At 60.8% G+C, this 21,677-nt stretch overlaps 1 protein-coding gene across 3 annotated transcripts; it reads left to right on the top strand.

The window, feature by feature from the left end:
• Positions 1-11,398: 11,398 nt before the first annotated feature.
• LOC125618318 lies at positions 11,399-21,277 on the top strand. 3 transcript variants are annotated; one of them, XM_048808879.1, is made up of 3 exons: positions 11,399-14,498; positions 14,634-19,067; positions 19,210-21,277. In XM_048808879.1, the coding sequence occupies exon 2, from the start codon at positions 16,677-16,679 to the stop codon at positions 17,583-17,585; it is 909 nt and encodes a 302-aa protein (XP_048664836.1). In that variant the 5' UTR covers positions 11,399-14,498; positions 14,634-16,676; the 3' UTR covers positions 17,586-19,067; positions 19,210-21,277. The 3 variants fall into 3 exon arrangements, with proteins under 3 accessions (XP_048664836.1, XP_048664835.1, XP_048664834.1); XM_048808878.1 differs by having other exon boundaries at positions 11,399-18,852; positions 18,945-19,067; XM_048808877.1 differs by having other exon boundaries at positions 11,399-19,067.
• Positions 21,278-21,677: the final 400 nt, after the last annotated feature.

Here is a 21,677-nt window from a genome sequence, read left to right as displayed (position 1 = left end):
GGGTGGGGACTGGGGAGGGGCCTGGGGAGGGGCCTGGGGTGGGTCCTGGGGAGGAGCCTGTGTGGGCCCTGGGGCGGGGCCTGGGGTGGGGCCTGGGGAGGGGCCTGGGGAGGAGCCTGAGGTCTTCCCAGGGCCGAGGTCCCCACAGCACACCAAGGCGCACCTGTTTTGAAATGAGTGGAGTGGAGCTTTGAAGAGCCTGAGAGAGAGACCCGGGAGCAGGGCTGGATCACCAGCAGCGGTTTTGTCAGGAACGACCGAGGCCCCCTTCATCCACATGGCGCCTCCTAGAGTGTGCCTGCGATGCCCCAAAGAGCCCCTGGGGCTGGAGGTGCTGGGCAGAGGGCGGAGCTCCTCTGTGGGATCACCCACTTTGCCTCCTGAAGGTGGAGGAAGAGGAGGGACTCCCTTAGGGCTGCTGGGGCCAGGAGTTAGTAAGCTACTCTAAAAGCCACCTGGGGGTCCGTGCAGACCTTCAGCGTGGCACCTTAACAGCCACAGTGTCATGCGCTGGCCAGCCCTGGCCCACACGGGCTGGGGTCTTCAGTCTCAGCCCTGCGGGGGTCCCATGGCCGGCTTTCTGGTCTCCCCTGGGCCGTCTGCGCTCCCACTGCCTGCTTTTCCCCTCGGAGGGGAGGCTCAGCCAACTTGAAAACCCCCGCCAAGGACGTCATTCCTTCTACTTTCTGGCGACTGGCCTTTGGGGCTGCGTCACCGAACACAGTCCGACGGAACTTGGTAAAACTTTCCCAGGTACACAACTTGGTTTCCAAGGAAGCGGCCCTGTCCGCACCCAGCTCTGACCACCACGTGTGGGTTAGGATTAAATGGTGCGGTGGCCAGACCAGTGACCGTGTTTCACCATTTTCTTCTCTTTGCTGCCCTCCTGTTCTCTGTCTCCTGAGGGGTCAGGAGCTGGTGCTGGGGGCCGAGTTCTGGGCTCCCTCCTGCAGGTCCCCTGTGCCAGGCTGGAGTCCAGCTGCCCGTGTGGGAGACTTGGGCCTTCTGCAGGCTCTGCCCTCCTGCTCTGAGCAGGCTCTGGCCCAGGATTGCCGAGGAGGGGCCAGGAAGCCCCAGGCTGGTGGTCTGGTGAGAATAGGTGTTTCTGTGTCCAGTTTCCTCTTCCCTGCTCAGACGCTGGGCGCCCTTGGGTCCCGGATCCTGTGTGGCCGAGCCCCCTTTCATTTCTCTGGGAGACCTTTGGTCACCACTTGGATGACTGTGGTCAGCCAGCGTGAACCCAGCACCCCTCGGGGGCACCTTGTGAATGGGGCCTGATTGTGGTGTCCGTTGTCCCATCCCCATCCCGTGGACAGCTGCTTGGTGGGCTCACTCGGTCCTGGGGATGGGGCAGCACCAGCGCCCTTTGCAGAGGCAGGCCCGGTCCTGAATCTCGTCATCCGGTGGGCATCCCTGGTGAGTGCCCTTGAGGGTCAGCCCTGACCACAGTCCTGATCCAGGCACAGGCTGCCTGGCCTCCACTGCTGGACAGAGCCCTTCCTTCCTCCTGTGCCCAGCTTCCCCACATGTCAGACAGGCCAGTGAGGGGAAGAGGGACAGTGCGGTCATGTAAGAGCAGCGAGGAAGACACACAGGAGGAGCCCAGGGTCACTATCGTGTCCCCGGGGCTCTGCTCTCTCACTCCTGGGGACACTTTCTCAGACTCCTCCTCCCTCTACAGGCTCAGTGGCCCTGGCCCTCTGCACACTGGAACCACCAGAGCTCAGAGCCCTGAGGCTGGACACGCCCCAGAGCCCTAGTGGGACTTCCAACTATCAGCTCCCCAGATAGGGTGCTGAGCCGCAATCCAGCCATGTCAGCCTCCCCAAGGGGCCAGGCCTCCCGCAGCCCGCAGTGCCTCCCGCGCCTGTGGAAGGCCCTTCCCAGTCCTCAGCATTCACTCTGCAGGGCAGCTGGCACTGGAATGGTCGGCTTCTCCCCTCTAGGCCAGGTCACTTTGCTCAACCCCCATCACAGGGCCCAGCACACAGTGGGCCTCTAGAGATGGTTGTTGAGTGAATAAATGACCTGGATGTAACTTCCCGCATTTACTTATTGCCCTGTTCATTTTCTCAGTTGTGATTAGGAGATGTCTGCCTTACTCATGGAAAGGGGACCTGAGAGGTTCACGCCCCGAGTGACTATTGTTTTCACTAAAGACATTACAGTGCAGATGAGCATCCTGTGACCCTGGGTGGACCTGCCACGTCACCACCCCCTGGAGCTTGCAGATGTGGGGCCCTGAGTCAGCTCTGCTTTACCAAGATCGGCAGGGATCTGTGTGCAGAGCCGTGCTAGAGCCCTCCTAGGGCCCGGAGAGTTCTGGAGTGAGCAGGCGAGTCCCCGGCTGCTCTGAGGGGGCTGGTGGGGCCAGGGTCAGCTGGAGAGGTACGAAGCCACTGTTTCCAGGTTGTGATGAGCCTCCATTCCCCAGCCCAAGGAGTCAGCAGTATGGGAGGTAGATGCCACAGGGATTGTGCAGGGTCCCTTGTCAGCCACAGCGGTGGTCAGGAGCCCTGAGGGGCTGCTTCCTGTGGGCCACTGGACCTCCAGTGGCCTTGTCCAGCTCCATGCCAGCTGGCTGCCTGCCCACGAACTTAGCACACTTGGAGCCAGTTGATGTTTTCCTGGTATTCACAGGAAAATAGGAAACGGCTTGGAAAACAGGGGCCCGTGACACAGTGGTCGGAGGAGAGTGACCCTGGGTAGGCAGTCCTGCTGTGCTCTTGGGAACCTGTGGGTCAGACCGCTCAGGGTGCCTTCTGGGGCACGAGACACAAGCAGCTAGGAACTCAGGAGGCCAGCAGCTCTGCTCTAGCAATGTTGCTGGTTGGCACAGGGAGGGCGGCAGGTGCCTGGCAGAGGGTGCCCACCAGCTGCCCAGCTTGCTCTGCAGAGCAGAGACCTGTCCCTGGGCCTCAGCAGCACAGCCACAGTCACCTGACAGGTGCAGTGTGCTCTGAGCTCAGTATGGGCCAGGCAGCCTGGGGTGGTCCCTGCCAGGTGGCCTCAGGTCAGGTGCCTGGAAGACCTCTCCTCACCACAGAGTAGAGTCTGCATCATGGCCTCTTTCTCCGGCCTCCTCAGGCAGCCAAGGCCTGGGAGTTGCTTGGCATGGATGCCTTTGTGGTTTTGTTCTGGGATTTGGAGCTTTTAGAGGGGGTTTGTTTTGTTTTTGTACCAGAGATTGAACCCAGGGCAGTTACACTGAGCCACACCCCCAGCCCTTTTTATTTTATTTATTTTGAGACAGGATCTGGCCAAGTTTCTTAGGGGCTCACTGAAATATTGAAGCTGGCCTTGAGCTTGGCATCCTCCTACCTGGGCCTCCTGAGCTGCTGGGATCACAGGCATGGGCCACCATACCTGGCTGAGAGGAGGTTTCCAAGGCCCCTTCACCCAAGGAGTGCAGGCCCCTGGAATGAGCCCGTGAGCATCGCAGGGAGGGAGACTCCAGGTGTGCAATACCCTGACCAGCCGCTAAGGTGACTGTCCTTATGTCATAGCTGACCATTAGGGCCTCCCCGAGAGACGGGACAAACATCCCCACCATTTCACGTCCAGGATCAAGGGGCGGATGTGGCTCAGGGACTCGGACCACCAGGAGGCTGCGTCCCTGTAGGAACTGGGCATCTCGCTTCCTTGCCTGGGGCACCCTCTCAGGGCCATGTACTGGGGGCCTCAGGGGCAGCCTGGAGGCTGAGATCGGAGCACGGCTCCCTGTTTGGAGTGCAGCTCCCTGGCCTTGCAGCAGGTGGGCGGACAGCTTAGTCTGCACAGCTCGTCTGCCGGCTCTCGGCCTTGGCTGTCCACCTGAGAGCTCCTCCCCATGTTCCCCTTCAAGGTCAGGACAGCGGGGTTCCTTTCTAGGCTTCCAGCTTGGGAGTGCGGTGTGCATAGCTGAGGGCAGGCAGGGGTCAGAATGTCCTTCCCCGTAGATTGGGGTCCGATGAGGAAGCCGGGATTTAGCGGTGTGCGCTCCTGGGCCCTCAGCCTGGTCAGAGTGAGGATCCTGTGCTCACAGATCACGGGAGAGGACGGAAGTGTAGGGTCAAGGGAGGCAAGGGGGGGTGACACGGGGGAGGTCCAGGCCTCTTGGCGGCCACTGTCCCAGAAGCGTGACTCCTGTGGACAACTGGCTTGTTGACTGTTTCTTCCTGTGGGGCCCCTGGATCTCCCTGAACTTGGCCCTCGTTGCCTCTCCTCTCGGGATTCACAGGCACAGCCAGTGGCTTCGGATATCCCGGGTGTGGGGCCGCTGTCCCTCTGCAGGAGGCCCGTCCTCACAGTGCGGCTGACCCTTGCCCCGGCCACTCACACCCACCTCCTCATTGGCTCTGGTGAGGAGCAGGCTCCGGCCTCCGGCTCCTAGCACCAGCCTCCTGCGTTCCCCTGGGGCAGAAGGAGCTGCAGTGTGCTTGTGGGTGGACTGGAATTGCAGTCGGGGAGCCGGAGCCGCCCTGCACCTGCAGCCCCCCGGCAGCTCGGGTCTCTGGCTCTGGTGACGGTGCTGCCCGTGGTGCCTGGCGCTCCCTTTCCCTAAGGAACACGTTCCCAGTACTGGGCTCTCTCTGGCGTGGAAAGGGAGGGATTCTACGTGGAGGAGGGGGTCAGCGTCTGCCAGTCAGCTGTCCCTTCACCCCACATGACATGAGCTCCCTGGCGGTGGCTTGGGGACACCTTTCAGGGACTGCTGAGTGAAATGAGCACTGGGTCATCTGGAAGGCCCTGCCAAGGGTGGGCACCAGGTGTCCTGGGGAGGCCAGACAGGGCCGGACTCGGAGGGCAGCCCTCGACCAGGTGTGGGAGGGTCCTGGAGAGAAGCAGAGGCCGAGCCCATCTTGACTTCCCAGCCTGGCCTCGGCCCTGAGCCTCGGCCCTGGATCCTGCAGCAGGAGGCCTCGGCCCTGAGCGGGAGGCTCGGGAGGCCCCGTTAGGCGCGAGCTCGCAGTCTGCTGGCAGCTGCACAGCCTGGGGCAGGAACGTGGAGCCCCCAGGTTCATGGTGCTCTGCAGGAAGCCTCAGGTCTGAGCAAGCATTGACCCGAGGCCAGGCCCTTTGGAGCTAGGGACCCGCACAGCCTTGCTGGTCACCAGAGGGCCTGCCCCTGGGACAAGCCATGTCCTTGTCCTGCTTAGGCACAGCAGTGGCTCCTGCTGCCCTGTCCTGTGTGGGGACTCTGTCCTCTGGCCGTGGGGTTTTTCAAGGCTCTCGGTCTTAGAGTGCTCCTGCAGGTCCCCCAGGGGGACAGCGGGGCAGCCCTGGGAGACTTTTTTAACTCAGGAAGTTGAGGAAACACAAGAGATTCATCCACATGTTCCAGCGGGTCAGGAAGTCTGCACTGGAATCTGACCTGGAGTGTCCCAGGCCACCTGAGACACCCTGGGGGAGGGAGCGGATGGCGGACAGCCAGAGGTCAGGATCCACTGTCCACCCCCAACCCCGTCAGCCTCCTCCATGTTTCTGATGAGAGCCTCCCGCCTCCTGCCCACTGGGAGGCATCTCTGACGCTCCCCTGACCACTTGACCATGTCAGAGCCTCGTGTGCTCAGCCTCGAGAGAGTGGCCCCAGCTGCTATGGTCACTGCGTAGATACTCTAGAAAACAAGGGCACAGGTGGTTTCCAGGTGTGTGGGGTGGAGACTCTGGAGGAGCGGAGCCTGGCAGGGCCTGGCAAGGCCACAGAGCCCCCCAGGACTCTGATAAGCTGAGTCCAGAGGAAGGGCTAGTGAGCCCAGGGAAATGACGGGGGCTTCTGGCCACCAGAGCCTCGAGCGCAGGCAGTGGGGAGCAGGTGAGCCTGCTGGGCAGGGAGGAGAGAAGGGAAGTGCCCTTGACCTGTGCTGGGGGCACCAGCCATGCCCGCTGTGAGGGGGCTCTGCTCTGGAAGACTCAGAGGTGAAGATGGCTGTGCAGGGGGTGGACAGGTGGCCTGTCCTGGGGCACACTGGGGCTGCCTCGCACTGCAGCTGCCTGACTTGGACCCTGCCGCTGCCCTCTCATGTGGCTCTCAGGGAGCAGGACTGTCCCTGGCCAGCCCAATGCTAGCTGTACACAGCTTCTTCAGCCATGGCTTCGGTCTCGAGGCCATATATACCTGCTCCTGGTGACCTTCCTGTGGCTGCTGGGAGCAGCTTCCTATTCGCAGCTACTTCCTATGCCCTGATGGCCCCTCCCGGGATTCAGTGCCTCTGCTGCTGTCGGGATGTCACCACCTCGCAGGGCACCTCTTGGCTTGCCAGATGTGCCCTGGCTGGGACTCAAGGACCACAGGCCCTGAGCCGGCCCCAGTGTCTCCCGGGGACTGAATTACTTCCTCTCATTGAAAGGTCATCTCCAGGGGAGCCAGGCCACGTCTCTAGGCAGTGGGGTCAGGACTGGCCCTTCCCACAGATGTGTGCCCAAGTGCTCCTGGGCAGAGCAGGGCGCCTGGGCGTCCTGCAGCCAGGCCAGGACCCATGGTCATGGGGAAGGATACAGGGCTGGGGAGGGGGCCCAGGGGGCTGCAGGAACTTGGAGACAGTGTGGCCAGGCCAGGGTGGGACAGTGGAGGAGGACCAGAAAGGGTGGGCATCCTGGGCCCCACACCGAGCTGACCAGCTGGGCCTGAGCTCAGACGTCCTTCTTGTGGCCGTGACAGGTGTCATCCCAGACACCAAGTAAGGGGCAGAGGAAACCAATGGGGCCTCCTTCCAGGTCTCCCAGGCAACTTCCTGCCCAGGAAGACAGATGGACGCTCCCGGGAACCAGGGAGGAGCCAGGAACTTCTAAGGTCCTACCTGAAGCCAGGACTCACCCGCCCTGACGGCAGCAGGCACCTCGGGGGCCATGGCTGCTGTGGAAGGTCCTAAAGCTGCCGAGCTCCAGGGGAGGGGTCCTGGGGAGTGAGACGAGGCTGGGGGAGAGCAGGCCCTGCAGACTGGAGCCAGGGTCAGGAGCAGGCAGGGCCTCGGGCCCTCCAGAGCCCACTGCAGAGGGGAGGGCATCTCTGGCAGGCAGGCTGCCAAGTGTGAGGAGAGGTGGTGGGAGCCAGGGCCCCTGGGCATAGCCTAACCCTAACCCAGCAGGCCTCTGAGTGCCCCTGGGCGCGGCGCAGGAGACGTGGGCCATCAGCAGGCCTCTGAGGGCACCTGGGCATAGCGCGAGGTCGTGGGCCGTCAGCAGGCCTCTGAGCACCCCTGGACACAGCGTGGGGGCCATAGGCCTGTCAGCAGGCCTCTGCTACTTTGCCAGTGGGAAGCAGGGCCTGGGGGAATCAGGGTCCACCGTGCCGGCCAGTGATGGCACTGGTGCAGACATGAGGCCGTTAGAAGGGACCTGGGCAGGTGGCATCTTGGTGCTCTGTTTTCATGGTGCACTTATGAAGACAACTAAAGCAACAGCCCCCAAGGGTTAGAGCAGGACTGCACCCTGGGGAGGACCCCTCGATGGCAGGCACAGGACCTCAGTGACCTGTGCATCTCCCTGGCTCTGAGCCCCAGGCTCAAGGCCTCTAGCTTCCGGCTCCCAGGGGCACCACCTGGTGGTCATCACCCCTTCAGGCTGAGTCCTGCATGGATCCAGGACAGCCCTGCTCCAAGGGCCCTGATTCTACTGGCCAGAACTGGTAGGTTGGTCCAGGACAGCTCTGGAGATACACTCTCCAGTATGGAGTGGACCCTCTCCCCATTTGGCTCATCCATCCTGCAGCCAGGACAAAAGCTGTGACAGTCATCAGGGTATCAGGTCCCCATGAGGAGGAGTGCAGGTCTTGCTAACTCAAGGGTTTGGCTGGATTGGATATCACTGTCGGTCAGTGGTCAGGAGGGACCTTCAGAAACAAGGGGAATCTCTGGGAGCACAGGGTCCTGTGGGTGGCCCAGGGTCCTAGAAGTCACTCAGAGCTCTGACGGTTCTGACCGCCCCAGCCTCACGTCCCTGGAGCCAATGCATTGGGCTCTTCTGCTTTTTGACCGACAGGGAGACTGCATGGCCTGAGAGGGACAGTGGGAATGGGGGACAGCAGGGACAGTCTTTACCACCTTGTCAGCTGTTCGATTCCTAGAGACCAAACCCACAAGGAGAGCCTGAGTTTTGAGCTCTGCCCAGCAGCCGGGCACTTCCTGCCCACTCGAGGTGCTGCACGCCAACCCCTCGGGGCCCCCAGGGGCCTTGCCGAAGGCTCGCCCCATCCCACAGGTGCCTGAGGATAGAACTGTCCACACTTGACACCTCTGCCCTCTTTGACGTGGTGTTGGCAGGGCTGGGACGTGGCTCAGGTAGGCTCCCGCCCAGCGCGCACGAGACCTGGGTTTAACCCCTAGTGGTGCAGAAATAGTGACAGATACACATGACAGATTCATGCCAAGGGACTGCCCCGAAACAACAGGTAGGGGCTGTGAACAATTGTCAGGTCTGGTCTGACCCACCGTTGTCAATAAAGCTTTATCGGCACACAGCCTCACCCACCGTCTGCCACTGCCTCGCACTTAGGCCCCCGCAGAAGCCGAGGGCCCACATGGCTGCATTCATTCCCTACTCTCCTCTTCACGGGGACGGCCCTCCTGTGGGGTTGGAGGGAAGGGAGCGATTCCTGTGTTGGGGTCTCAGGCCCTGGGTCCTCCCGAGGGAGTGCTGTGAAGCTCAGTGCTGGCCAGTTCAGTGAACCATCCTGCTTACCCTGGGCTTGGGTGGGCTGAAGCCTTTTCCTGACTTTACAGGTGGGAAGCTGGGATTCAGACCTGTGCATGGGCTCTCGGCTGACCCAGAGCCAGGGGGTGGTCGCCACACCTTCCCACTGCTCTGCCTGGCAGGGAGGTCAGCTGCAGCCCACCCACTGGTACACTTCATGCCCCTGAGCTGACCTCCACCAGGGCTCCTGGGACAGCCAGGCCGCACCACACCCAGTGCACATGCCATGCCTCTGGGAAAGAGCGTGGGCCTGTTCGCACCAGGGCTTCTGCCTTGGGTGGAGATTTCTGCCGGATCGGGCTCTCCAGCTCGATTGTGAATTTTTTTTATTATTATTATAACTAAAAGTGGAAAATAATGTACCTCTGGAATGGCTTCAGCTCAACCTTCTCGGCCATAAATCTGCGTGCTGATGGTTTGTGTCTGTGCTGTTTGGTTGTCATGGTGACGGCTGCATTAACTAATAGTTTGGGAGTCTGAGCACTGGTTTTCCACATGTCCTCTCCTTGCTGCTTGGCACGAGCGTAGGCCGTCACTGACGAGGGTCAGCTTGGGCTTCTGTGTCCTCCAGCAATTAAAGCAGCCGGCCGCCCAGACCTGCTGGAAGGGACTGGGGAGGTTTGTCGTGAACCGCGTGGAGCTGAGCTCAGAGCCTCGGGGACAACCAGAGATGGCCGTCTGTCCTCTGGGCTGTCAGGAATGCACCTCCCTCAGTGAGCCTCTGCATCTCCCTGGCTCTGAGCCCCAGGCTGCAAGGCCTGTAGTTCCTGCTCCGAGGGCACCGCCTGGTGGCCGTCACCCTTCAGACCCCGTTGGGCGAGGGAAAAGAGGGAGGGCCAGCGAGAGGCCGCTGAGTCTGTGCGTGGCCAGGACAATGTCCTGGGCCTCAGTAGCCCCTAGAAACATGAGGGAGGCTGGCGATAATGAGGTAAGCACAGCCCCCAGGGCGGAGCGGCCCCCCGGCGAGTCCTTGGTCAGCACAAAGGGGTGCTGCACCCCAAGGCTGTGGCAGAGAAACCCCGCCCCTTTCTTCCGGCAGTCATTGGAGCCTGTCACCCTGACTGGTGCAGAGAGGGAGGACTCGGGCAGGTTCCCTGGAGACCAGCCTTCCCCGGAGAGGTGCCTCAGCCATCAGGCCCCTAGAGGACCATGACAATGACGTGGGGGCCAGAGCAGCCCTTTCTGTTTCCAGACACAGAGCTCCTCAATCCCACCAGAAGCCCCTGCAAGCGGCAGCACGAGCAGCCCACTCTGCGTCTCTGTGCCTCAGTGTCCACGTCGGGGACTGGGCTGCAGGGCGTGTGGAGGACCCGGTGTGGAGGGGCACAGGAGGAAGCCGGGGGCCCTGGTGGCAGGTGGACCTGTGTGTGGGCAAGAGACCTCTGAAGGAGCAGCTCCCAACCTGCTCAGGCTCGCGGGAGGCCCCGCCCTCTTTGAGTGGGACCCAGTGGGGGCGGCACAAGGGAACCCGCCTGGCTGTGTGCTCAGAGGAACCCCGGTCCCTCCCTCCAGGCCGGTAAGCACTGGTGTGAGCGAGGCGTCTGTGTGCACTGGAGTCCTCTTGGTGGTCCGTGGACTTGCCAGTATGGCCTGCCTGGAGGCCGGTGGCCACTGTGGACGGAGCACTGGTGGTGGCAGCGGAAGCGCTCGGTGCCTCCAGGACCCCTTTCCTCTCAAGTGCTCAGGGGAGCCCCCGACCCCTCCTGCCACACCTGTTTCACACTCAGAGTAAACACATCTGCTTGCCCGGCTTCCTGAACCTGACCGTCAGCACAACAGCTCCAAGGGCAGGGCCTGCCAAAGCAGCCTCCGCCCTTGTGTGGACCAGGCGGGGCAGGCAGAGGACACCCACACGCAGGCCCCTGGGGCCACGCTACTGCAACAGAGGGAAGACCCCATCTGGGGCGGAGGGAAGAGCAGGGCTGGGAGACCACTGCGCCCACCCGGGGCAGCTGGCAGCCACTTGAGCTCACAGAGGCCGCTCAGCCTCAGCCCAGGCCGCAGGGCACACAAGCCGCACCCCACACTTCGGATCTCTGTGATTTCCTTGGTGGGGGAGCCTTGAGCGGAGCTTTGAATGCCGTGCTGGCGCTGGGGACAGAGGGGTGGACGGGGCTTCCTCCAGGGCGGTGCCGTGGACCCTGCCTAGGCCAGGGACGTTTCAGTTGTGGGGTGAGGGGAGGGCCAGCAGCCAAGGCTAGACCACTCCAACAGAAGGACTGGGCCCACAGAACCCAGTCGGAGGGGAGGGAGCACACACCACCACTGTCAGGTGGCCACGCCTCCAGCCCGGGGGAAAGGCCCTCACAGCCCACTGTGACCAGAGCAGGTGCCGTGGCCAGCCGAGGGGGACGCCCTGCCTGTGCAGCAGCAGCTTTTCCCCTCTCCTCACCTAGAGCTGCCAATCCTGCTGAGCCCTGGCTCTGGGCAGAGGAGCTAGACTTCAGTCCTTCCCTTATCGCTCCCCGGAGGCGTCTGCGTCCCTCCAAAGGTGTGAGCCATGGCTGTCTACCCAGAGGCCCAGAAAAGGGTTCCCGGGGCCTTCCATGGACCAGGTTGCCCCTTGGTGTGTGCAAGGCACTGGGATGGGGTGCGTGGTGGTGAGAAAGGAGGCCTGGGCTCCCTGCTGGGGACAGAGGGAGATGGCAGGGCAGTGGCCTCCTGGCTGCCCGCCCAGCCGCGAGGAGCACTTCCTGCCTCGCCAGCTCCAGGGACTTGGGGACAGAGAGAAGTGGAGAGACGGCCAGCTGGGGTCTGCTGCACAGTCAGGCCCAGGGCACCTGGGGGAGGCAGATCAGGCTGCAGAGCCGTTAGCAGCTCAAGGGGTCTTCTGGTGGGAAGCCCAGGCTGGGCCAGGCTTGTCCACACCCTCTTGCCTGCACTAGGCTCTCAGGGCTGTTCTGAGGAGGGTCCCCCAGCTCTGAGGCCATCCTGCAGCACCAGCTGGGATCGGCAGGCACTTGGGGCCGGAGCTGGGAGCCAGGTGCCCACTCCCTGCCTCCGCCTGAGCCACAGTGCAAGCCCTGCAGCAGGAGCACAGCCCGACAGAACAGCAGTGCCATGGGCCTGGGAGCATCGGGGAGAGAGGGGACAGACAGAGCTGAGGAGCCGGAGGGCAGTTGGACTGGGACTAGCCTGGCACTCTGGAAACTCGAACCCAGGCCCCTCTCGTGGAAGTGTGAGGTCCCCGGCATCAGTAGACGTCAGAATGCAGACCCCCAGGCCCCACCAGGACGCTGGGGTGAGAATCCCCCTTTCAACAAGGTGCCTGGGACAGGAACGTCAGGCCAGTCCCCTGCAGGTGTCAGGGAAGCACCCCAGGCCTGGCCTTGAGGAGGGCCCTCCGACACCCAGTCAGTCAGGGCCCTGTGGAGCCTGAAGCCCTCCCACTGCCGACTGTGCTCAGGTATGTTTGCCCCACTCACCCGAGGCCAGGTGACCGGAGGACAAGGCCTTCGGGCCTTGGCTGCAGCCCCTCAGGAGGGGTCCTGGGACGGCGGATTTGGAAGGGCAGCGAGGGAGAGGCGCGCAGCAGATACGCCAAGTGTGACCAGAGCGGGGCTTGAGTTCCAGCTTACGGTGCAAACCAGAAAGACCCTTGGGGAGGGTCCCCTGGCGCCCACTGACTGCAGGACTCCTGGGGGGGGAGGGGCGAGGCTTCTGGGCTGGTTGGAGGGAGGGTTCCGGGATCTGCATCCCAAATTATTTACTTCTGCATTGATATTCTTCGAGTGACAAGATAATATAATGATCATTGCAAAAATTCCCAATTTTCACATCCTTTAGTGGAAAGTGAAACCCAAACTCCTCAGAAAGAAAAATTCCAAACAATGAGCCATGTCCAGGGAGGGGCCTCTCAGGGGTCAGCAGAGTGGTTGAGAGCTGTGGTGCCTGCAGGGCTGGACCACAGGGGCCAAGGGGAAAGAGGGCCTTCCTTCTGCAGGAAGTGCTCTGGGACCAAGAATCCAGTAGAAGCTGCAGCCGGTGTTCTGGAATCGACTTGCAGGGAGGCCTCTTTGTCTGTGTGACCCACTCCAGGACTCCAGCACTGGTGGAAAGCAGGGTGGGGGGACCACGTGGAAGTGCAGGTTGCTATTCAAAAACAAAAGCCAAACTCTCCCACCAGAATGGGAAGCCAACGGAAACCTGGGGAAGTGCTCCACCTTTGAGGCACCGGGTGTTTATAAAGACCTCAGGGAAGGAGAGCGGGAAGGACTCACAGACTCCGCAGGTATAGACAGAGAGGAATAAAACAGCCAGGAGTCGTGTGAAGTAAATGCAAATATAGCAACAAAATTCTTAAAATCACCTTTTGGGATCAGAAATACTACAAAGATTTAAAAGACCCTGAGGCTGCGGGAGTTATTCTGCATGGTCAGCAGAGCCTCCCATATTAGAACAAAGGATTCTATGACTACAAAACAAAGCAAAGAGTCCTTATTTACAGTTTCCTTAATTGCAAGGCAAACACAACAAAATCTCTAAGTACTCCTCGGTGAGGATCAGCTGTGTAAACCTGATCCATATATTGAAAGATCACACAGTGATCCAGAGCAGCTATGAGCACGTCCTATTTTTCACACTGAACTATTTCTATAATACACTGTCAACGGGGAAAAGCTGATTTCAGGAAAATGTGCGTATATGTGAAACAGCGTCTGCTTCCTCTGTCCCCGAGCCTACCCTGGCCTGCTGCCACTTCTGACTGGTGGGGCCAGTCCCCAGTTCCCAGATGGAAGGAGGGGACATTACTTTTTCTCTTTCCTGGGTCGTGTGCTCTGTTTTTCACATGGGACACAAAACACTTCTATAAAAAAGGAAGAGTCCGTTTCCAGGACCATCACGGCGCTGCGTGCGGCAGGCTCGACCCGGCTGCGCTGACCGTGCTGGAAGGAGCCCGGAGCGTCCGTGCATCACGGAGGGGTTTAACAGCGCCTGCTTGTGATGCGCCATCAGCCACTCTTGGGATGACCGGCCCTTCCCTGTACCTGGCTCTCAGAGCCCTTCACAGCCGGCATCGTCCCAGGGTCTTCAGAAGCACCCAGAGTCTCCCTCATTCCTCAGGACACCAAGCCTCCCGGGGGCCGGGTGGGCTTGGGCGCTGCTTCCTCCTGGGGAATAGGAATCTGCCTTGCTCCCTTACGCTCCTCTGCTTTATCCCTTCCCTGTTGGCCAGGCGAGATCCAGGGGGCCAATCTGACTTGGAAACACTGGCCCTTCCTCTGTCCCCCTTGGTGCAGCCCCTACCTGGCTGGCAGGGGCGGGAGATGCCCAGGGCTGAGTGCAGCGCCACCCTCCTGCACACAGCTCGGCCAGCGTCGGGCCTGCCTGTGCTGCCCGGGCCGTCTGACCCTGTGGAAAGGGCACTTGAGTGGTGGCGGCAAAGTGAGTGAGGAGCATGCCCTCAGAGGCCGCTGCCCTGGCTCTGGGCACCTCAAAGGCTGTGTCACTGCCTCTCCATCTTCACCCTCAGAGGGCAGAGGGGCCTGGTCATGTCTGTCCCCCACCACAGGTATTCAGGGCTCAGCCCGTCTCTGAAACTGGTCAAGATGAGGAGTGGCTCAGCGACTTCCAGAACCCCCCTGGGGGCGGGTTAAAGAGGAGCCTTCGTCCTGCTGGCTGCACACAGGCCCCCGTCCAGGCCCTGCTGCTGTCGGGGTCCAGCAAGGTGGCCGCAGCCTCATTAAGCAGAAGCACAGAGGGCAATAAAATAAAGGCCACTGAGCAGCGCTCTGGGGCTGACCCACAGGTCACCCAGAGCTACTGTGCCCGGGGAGCACCAGCGGCATCAAGGAGGCACCTCAAGAAGCCAGCAAGGGGCACTGCAGGTGAGACCCACAGAGACTTCCAAGACCCGGGCCATGAACACAGGCTTGGTGACAGCCCCCAAGGCCCCACCAGGAACACTCAGCCGCAGTCGTGACCTAGAAGGTGAGCCGTGTGTTTCTCACTTATCCCTAAAGGTCCTTCAGGGGAGACGATGGTGCCACCCAGCCAGAGCCCGCCAGCCCCTCTCACTGAGCACACTCACGGTGGCCGCGCCCCTCACCTCCCCTCATCCAAGGCAGCTCAGGAGCTTCCCCGAGGGCAGTACCCTGCCAACTGGACAGGCCATGTGCTTTGCTGCCCACCTCTTCACAGTCCAGTCCAGCCTCCACCTGCCCTCAAGTTTCCTTGATTCTAGAATCAGGAGTGGCAGGTGAGCAGCTGCGGGAGGACTCCGGCCTTTTGCTTTACGGGGAGGGAAACTGAGGCTCAGAGGAGAGGGGTGTGCTCAGGGCTGGAGGCCCAGTGCGGGCAGTGCTGAAGTGACCACAGGTCTGGCTCTGGCCTGGGCCCTCTGGTCCCCAGGAGTGTGAGAATGTCGAGGGGCTCTGCCCTTCACTCAGAGAGGCTCAGAGGGCCCCAGACACCTGGAAGGGGTGTGTCCCCAGTGCCAGGCTGCAGAGAGGCCCAGGCACCGACCCTGGCGGTTGTCAGAGCCTGCCTGCTCTCCAGGGGGACATGGCCCCTTCTGCTCATCTCCACACCCACTCGGGGGCGTCCAGCAAACCCAGCACTGAGGGCTGCTGCTTGCTGGCCAGGCGTCCTGGTCCCTCTGTGTCCTGGGGAGAACAATGACTGCTGGCACAGAGGCACTCAGCTGCCCCACAGGTCACCGGGAGCTACAGGGTCCCTGTCCAGGGCTGACTGTCAGGGGAGGGCAGTGCTGGTGTGGTCAGGCGGCAGCTGAGGGTCATGGGCCGGGCGGTGGATGCTGCACCGGCCACGTTCCTGGCATCTGTTGGAGACTGGCCCGGAGCCAGCTGCGCTTCCCACACCTGAAGCTAGTGCGCCCCGGCTGCTCTGGGCTCCGCTGGGCAGCACACGCGTCCCCGGGGGGGAAAGCACGACAGCTGGGTTCTTTCTGCTTTTAGCCCCTTGATGCCAGAACATCCCGCCCCAGCCTCTTCACACAGCCCCTGTGCTTTGTCGTGCCAGAAGTGTGGGCCACCGTGTCCCAGAACCATGGCTGGTTCCACGGGGACTGTGGCAAAGAGAGAAGGGGACACAGACAGAGTGGGGACTACAGAACAGGCCGGCCCATCCGCGGGCACCTGGAGAGGATGGCACCTGTGAGGAAGGGCTGACGCCTGTTGAGGATTTGTGATGATTGTGGGGCTGCCGAGACCCGGGACTGTTCCTCCCCGGGGCCTTGGCCCACACACAGGAGTGGAGGGAAGGTGTGCCAGGAGGCACAGTCCCAAGTAGCGTGCTGACAAGAGCCACCAGCCCTGTGGGACTGAGTGAAGCCACTGAGTGCTTGGGAGACAAGAGCAGGTGCTGGGCCCGGAGGCCAGGGAGAGCACAGCACCTCTGCCCCACCACCCCCTCGGCCTCAGACTGTGGGACCCAGCCTCGGTGGGAAAGGGCCAGCTGAGGTCAGGAAGGGCTGGCGGACAAGGTGTCCTCGCTGGGGTCATGGGGGACGAGTAGCAGAAGCAGAGAAGAGCAACCCCAGGGCAAGGACCAGTGACAGGAAAAGGCACAGGCTCCATCTGCCTGCCGTCCCAGAGTGGGGACAGGCTGGGAGACAGCGAGGGCAGGCAGGTGGCTGGTGGGGACCTTGGGGCTGGCGGGTCCCATCCAGCGTCCCCCTCCACTGGAGGATGGCAGCCCCAGCTCGGAGTGCGCCACGCGTGGGTGAGACCCCGCGGGGCGGGGGTGGCGGTGGGTAAAGAAACCCTGGGTCTTTCTCCTCCATGTGTCCTTAACACAGACAGGACCCTGCGCCCAGAGGGGCCCTCTCCTCGTGGGCTGGAGCTGGTGGCCACGTGTGGCCTCCCAGCCTCCCCAGCCTCTGGAGGAGAGTGCACAGCACCTGTGGACGGTCAGGGCCCCCGGGACCACAGGCCTGGTTGACAGAGGGCCTCTGGTCTTGCTGCAGCTCAGGGACCTTGCACCAGCCACCTGGACTCCATCTGGTCAGATATCATCTCAGGAGGGACGGTCCTCGGGCTCCATGGATGACCTGTCTTCCTTGCCGCCTTCCTCTCCACCTGGGGTCTTCCTACAGGGTTTCGGGGGTCTTCCCGCCGGCTGCCCTTCTGCAGGGTGGAGTGGGGACAGCCTGCGCCTCCTGCTCGGAGCCTCCTCCCCGGGGGCCTCCCTCCTCCTCCCAGCCAGTTCCACTTTCATCTCCGTCTGTCACTTCCCCATCTCCCCTTCGTCTCCGAGTCCCCTGGATTTTATTGAGAACACAGAACAGATGCTTTCTAAAAACTGCCGTCTCCGCGGGGAGCAGTGACCATAGGTTCCGGCTCCTATGTATAAACACGCGGAGACGCTCCCAGGGCGCGCTCTGCCCGGGCTCCCACCGGCCATGCGGTTGTCCTGCAGACGGGCGCTTCCCCAGGTGGGCAGCTGCTCCATGGCCCTCAGGTCCCTGGCTGCAGAGCCACCTGGGGAAGCGTGTGGCCTACCCAGGCCCGATCCTCCCTCGGTTGATCTGCCCCCAGCCCCGGGCAGGGCGCGTCCCCACCCCTCAGCCACTCACCAGGAGGGAGGGATTGCCCCCCAGTCACTCGAAGGGACTCTTGCAGAGGAAGGGAAGGTCTCGGAGCCTCCGCAGGGCTCACCCTCTCCTCCCGATGCCCCTGCCTGGGTGGAGACACAGGGGGCTCACCGCAGGGGGTGCGGCCAGCACAGTGGAGTGGGGCTGTGGGTCTCACTCCCAGACCCCAGCCCAAAGCCTTCCTCTCAGAGGCAGGAGGCTGAGCTACCCTCCCATCTTGGGGCTCTCCCCGGGGATGACAGAGGTCCTCTGGCAGGCCACTGGCCACAGCCCCAGGCTCCAAGGCCTTTCCCTGAGCATTTCCTCTGGGCAGAGCCAGGGCTGGCCCAGGTGGGGCGGGACGGGGAGGGCCCTCCACTGACCACCGTGTCTGGTGGCCCTGGCTTGTAAATAGGGTCAGAGCTGAGGGCAGAGCACCTCTCTCCTCAACCAGTCTGCTTGAGGTTGGTGGGTGGTGGGTAGAGAAGGCTGGTGGGGGGGACCAGAAACCTCTCTCGGTGGACTGTTGGGACCACTGTGAAAGGGACCCCATTTCCTCCTGCTTGTTTCACGCCCACCCAGGCTGTAAGCTCCCTCGGTAGTGACTGTCACCGTGTAAGGACAAGCCTCGGCACCGGGCCGACTGTGGGGATGCTTTGCTTTGTAGTTTCCCAAAGACCAGAGGCAGCCTGGACTTTGCCCTCTGACCCTGGTCACTTTGGGGAGGAAGGTGGCCAGGATGTTAGCTCCATTTCCTGAAGGAGGAGATGGGTGCTAAGGACCCTCCGTGCTGGAGGCTGGGGAGCGCGGGGTCCGGCCAGGACACCTCTTCCACCCTGCGGGCCAGAGTTGGTACCAGGCCCCCCTGGGAGCACCCTTCGAGCAAGAACTGAGGTTTCCTGCCCTGCTCCTCCCAAGACCAACCTCTGTTCTTGGTCTGGGGTGCCACGGTCGTCCGCAAGGCTGTCAGACCAGCCCGTCTTCAAGATGCCGGACGGGTGAGGTGAGGCGTGTGAATGGTCATCGTCCCTGCCTGGCCTCGGAGGCACCGGGGGCCCGTCCACTGCCGAGGCTCCTTTGGAAGAGGGCCTGACTGTCTGAATCACAGAAGCCAGCTCCTGGTCACCAGGGAGCTGGGACAGAAGGGACTTCCCTAGAGCAGAGGCAAGCATGGTCCTACCACGCCGTGACCCACCTCCCACGCCGTGACCCACCTCCCATGCCTGACACCCGGCTCAGGCCCAGCCCAGGCCGGCCTCTCTCCCCACCCAGACCCCTCACACGTTCCCTGCTCCATATTCTCCACAAACCATCATGCAATCTGCAAATGTTCCTTGTATTTCTAAAAATAAAGACTCGTATTTTTAGACATGATAATGGATTTTGAGGTTACGTCAAAAATCCTCAGTGTAACCGTCAAGTCTGGCTTCAGGTTTTCAATTGTCTCATAAATGTCAATTTATTCTTTTTACATTTTGTTTGAATTGGAATCCAGACAAGCCTGGCAGGCTGAGTGGGGACATTCCTGAAGTCTCCTTCCATCTGTGGATTCCCGCTGTGTGTTGTCTCCTGGCTGGGTGTCTGCTGTGCCTCTCTGTGCTCCTCCTCACAGTGCAGTGGAGGGGGAGAGAGGAAGGAGCCTGGGCCGCGTGAGTCTCCAGCTGTTGGTGCAGGTGGGTTCTTCCGGTTCCTCCTCGGCAGGAACAGAGGAGAAAGGCCACCTGAGCTCTCGCTGTCCTAGGTCTCGGCTCAGCCCACATTGCAGCTCTGGGGTCACCTGCAGAATGGGCAAGGTGAAGGCACCCAGCATTTCAGAAGGAGCTCTGAAGATCGAAGCCCCGACTCGAGGCTCCACAGAGGCCAGGTAGCTGCCCCAGAGGTAGCAACAAGCTGCGCACCCCTTTAAGTGGATCAGCATGGGATTCTTTTGCTCTTGGCTCCGTTGGGTCTTGTAACTAGACAAGGTTAGACTTAGACACCATCTAAACCTGCTCTTCCGGTTTCAGAAGCGTCCTCCCTTCCTGATGCTCCGGAAGCTGCCCCAGGGAAAGGCCAGGGAGTGCCCCTCACACCCCCAGCACGGAAGGCGGCTGGTCTAACAGCCTGCAGGCATTCGCCTCTGACCGGCTCATCTGCTAGTTTGGGGGAAAAGGAAGAAGATATAAGTTCATTTTTCTCTCTCACGTGTGACAAGACGAGCATTAGAGGGTGCGGGGGAGACTCGGCTCCCTGGAAGGACACGGCTTTACCCACTGCTGCTAGAGCCACTGCCAAAGGCCCGGAGAAATGCCTCTCACACTGGTTAGGGCAGCAGAGGGCAGCTGAGAGCCGGATCCAGGACCCTGGGCAGAAGGGACACCAGGGGAAAGACGAGGCTGCTTGGCCCGGGACGGAGCTGAGCAGGACATCCCGCTGAGCAGCAGGGAGGCCGCACCCGGGGGCTGGGACAGCAGACAGTTCAGCCGCAGGCCTGGGCCGGAGGTCTGACCATCCCCACCCCAAAGGCTCCTCGTCCAGGGAAGAGAGTCCAACCCGGAGCCTTGGCTTCGCCTGAAGCAGTCCTCAGGCAGTGTCCTGTTCAGCCAGCAGTACCTCAGCTCCAAACGGCCCAGACAGGGACGAAGAAAGATCCAAACTGAGGGACAGGGCAGCGCAGAGCCCAGCACCGAGGCACGGTCGGACAGCTGGTAACAGGGCACAGACGGGGCCTTCGTGTTGACTCCTGTCTTATCCACCATTTCCTTGGCTTATCTGAACAACGGGGTTCTGCTGACGTAGAGGAGGCCCAGGCCAGCTGACCGTGTTGCGCATGGGAATGGAGTCTGCTCCTTTCCTAATGCTTGGGGTGGTCATTAGACGGGCAGAGAGAGAGGCAGGAGAACAGGATGACCTACCATCGCCCTTGATTAAAAGTCAGACTTAACATAAATATCTCACTGGCTTCTCGTGTTTGCACCTGGAGAACCAAGTTCCTGGGCATTTTGATCTTGACATTTGCCTCAGACGGTTTGCCAAGGGTGTGGTGGGAGCAGGTGGCTGTGTGAGACGCGCTTTGGTCTTTGGACTCATGGGTTCTTGCTCAGGACCTCTGCCTCCAACTGGCCTCTGCGTGGATTCCACAAGGCCCTGGTCTGAGAATGCAGAGATGTCACATGGCTGGAGAACAAGTCGTCGTCAGCTGCTGCTTCCTGGCGATTCCCTGGTGCCCGCACCACTCCGTGGCGCTTGCCACGCTGCCTGGCCACCCACGCTGTGCCAGGTGTGCCCAGACCCCTTGGAGTGGCAGGTCAGCAACCTCCTTCCCATCAGGTCTTTCCCAGGTCTGCTGCTGGAGCAGACCTCCACCTCGCCCAGATAGCTCCCAGCTGCTCCCCGTGCTGTGCCCTGTGCTTGGGACAGCCTCACCTGCGGACTCCCCTGCTGTCCCCGGCACTGGCTGCAGGGTTTCCTGCCACCTCACATGACTCACTGTTCAACCGAGGATGGTTCTGAGAAGGAGGAAAACTTGTCAACTTGTGGGACAAACGGTTAATTGGCCAAAATTTGATTATATTGCTGGATCTATAAAGCAGGCCCATTAATAAGTGAGTTTCAAAAATAAAGTTCTTGTTAAAAATAACTTGCATCCACGTCCATGGAAGCCAACGACGCAGACGTCTTTACATGTTCTAACTACGAGGAGGGCCGCAGCCCCGCCAGACGCATGCCCATATGCTGTATTTTAATTTGCTCTTTAGTCTCTTTTCATAAAGTCATCTTTTTTAAACTTCATCTTTCTCTTACCAAATTCGTCTTTTTTCGATTTTCATTTTGTCTTCAATAAGTTCAAACTCGTGGACACCTCCACTGACTTTTCTGCTTGCGGGGCTATGTTTATAAAGTATTCTAATGATGCTGAGGTATCATGAGCTCAGCAGCTGCTGCTCAACGGAGGGCGATCTGAATTCTATTTTTTCATATAGAAATGTGTAAACATTCCAGGCCAAATGTTTCCATAGATACTATCTTTATGCCTTCATTCAGAGTACATTGCTTTGGCAAATGTAAGATAAAACTTGTCAAATAAATCATATCTATTTATGGTTCTTTTGAATCTCTCACCATATTTAGTTCCTGCAAAATTGTGAGGCTTCTCAACTTAATTCCTTCCTGGTACAGAGTGTAAATTTATCCAATTAAAAATAGGTGTTCCCTCAAAAGATTTTCCCCACAAATTGAGATTTACCAGAGGAAAGCCATAACGTCTCCACCTGGATCTTCTGCGGGACTGGAGTGTCACCAGCCTCACTTGCTGTGCCCCGTCCCTGCCCCGGGGGCATCTAGTCTAGTGGATCTGGTGTCCTGGGTTCGTCCCTTTGTCTCATCTGCGCTCTCTTTTCCTGGGGCAGCAGTCAGTGGATTTTGAGCCAGTTCATCTTATGGACATGGGAACGCGCCTCGTGTCTTCTTCGTGGTGCTGGAGACGGCCAGGGCA

This window comes from Marmota marmota, unplaced genomic scaffold (genome assembly GCF_001458135.2).
Source record: "Marmota marmota marmota unplaced genomic scaffold, marMar, whole genome shotgun sequence".
NCBI classification, from domain to species: Eukaryota; Metazoa; Chordata; class Mammalia; order Rodentia; family Sciuridae; genus Marmota; species Marmota marmota.
This window is presented reverse-complemented; position numbering and strand designations above follow the sequence as displayed.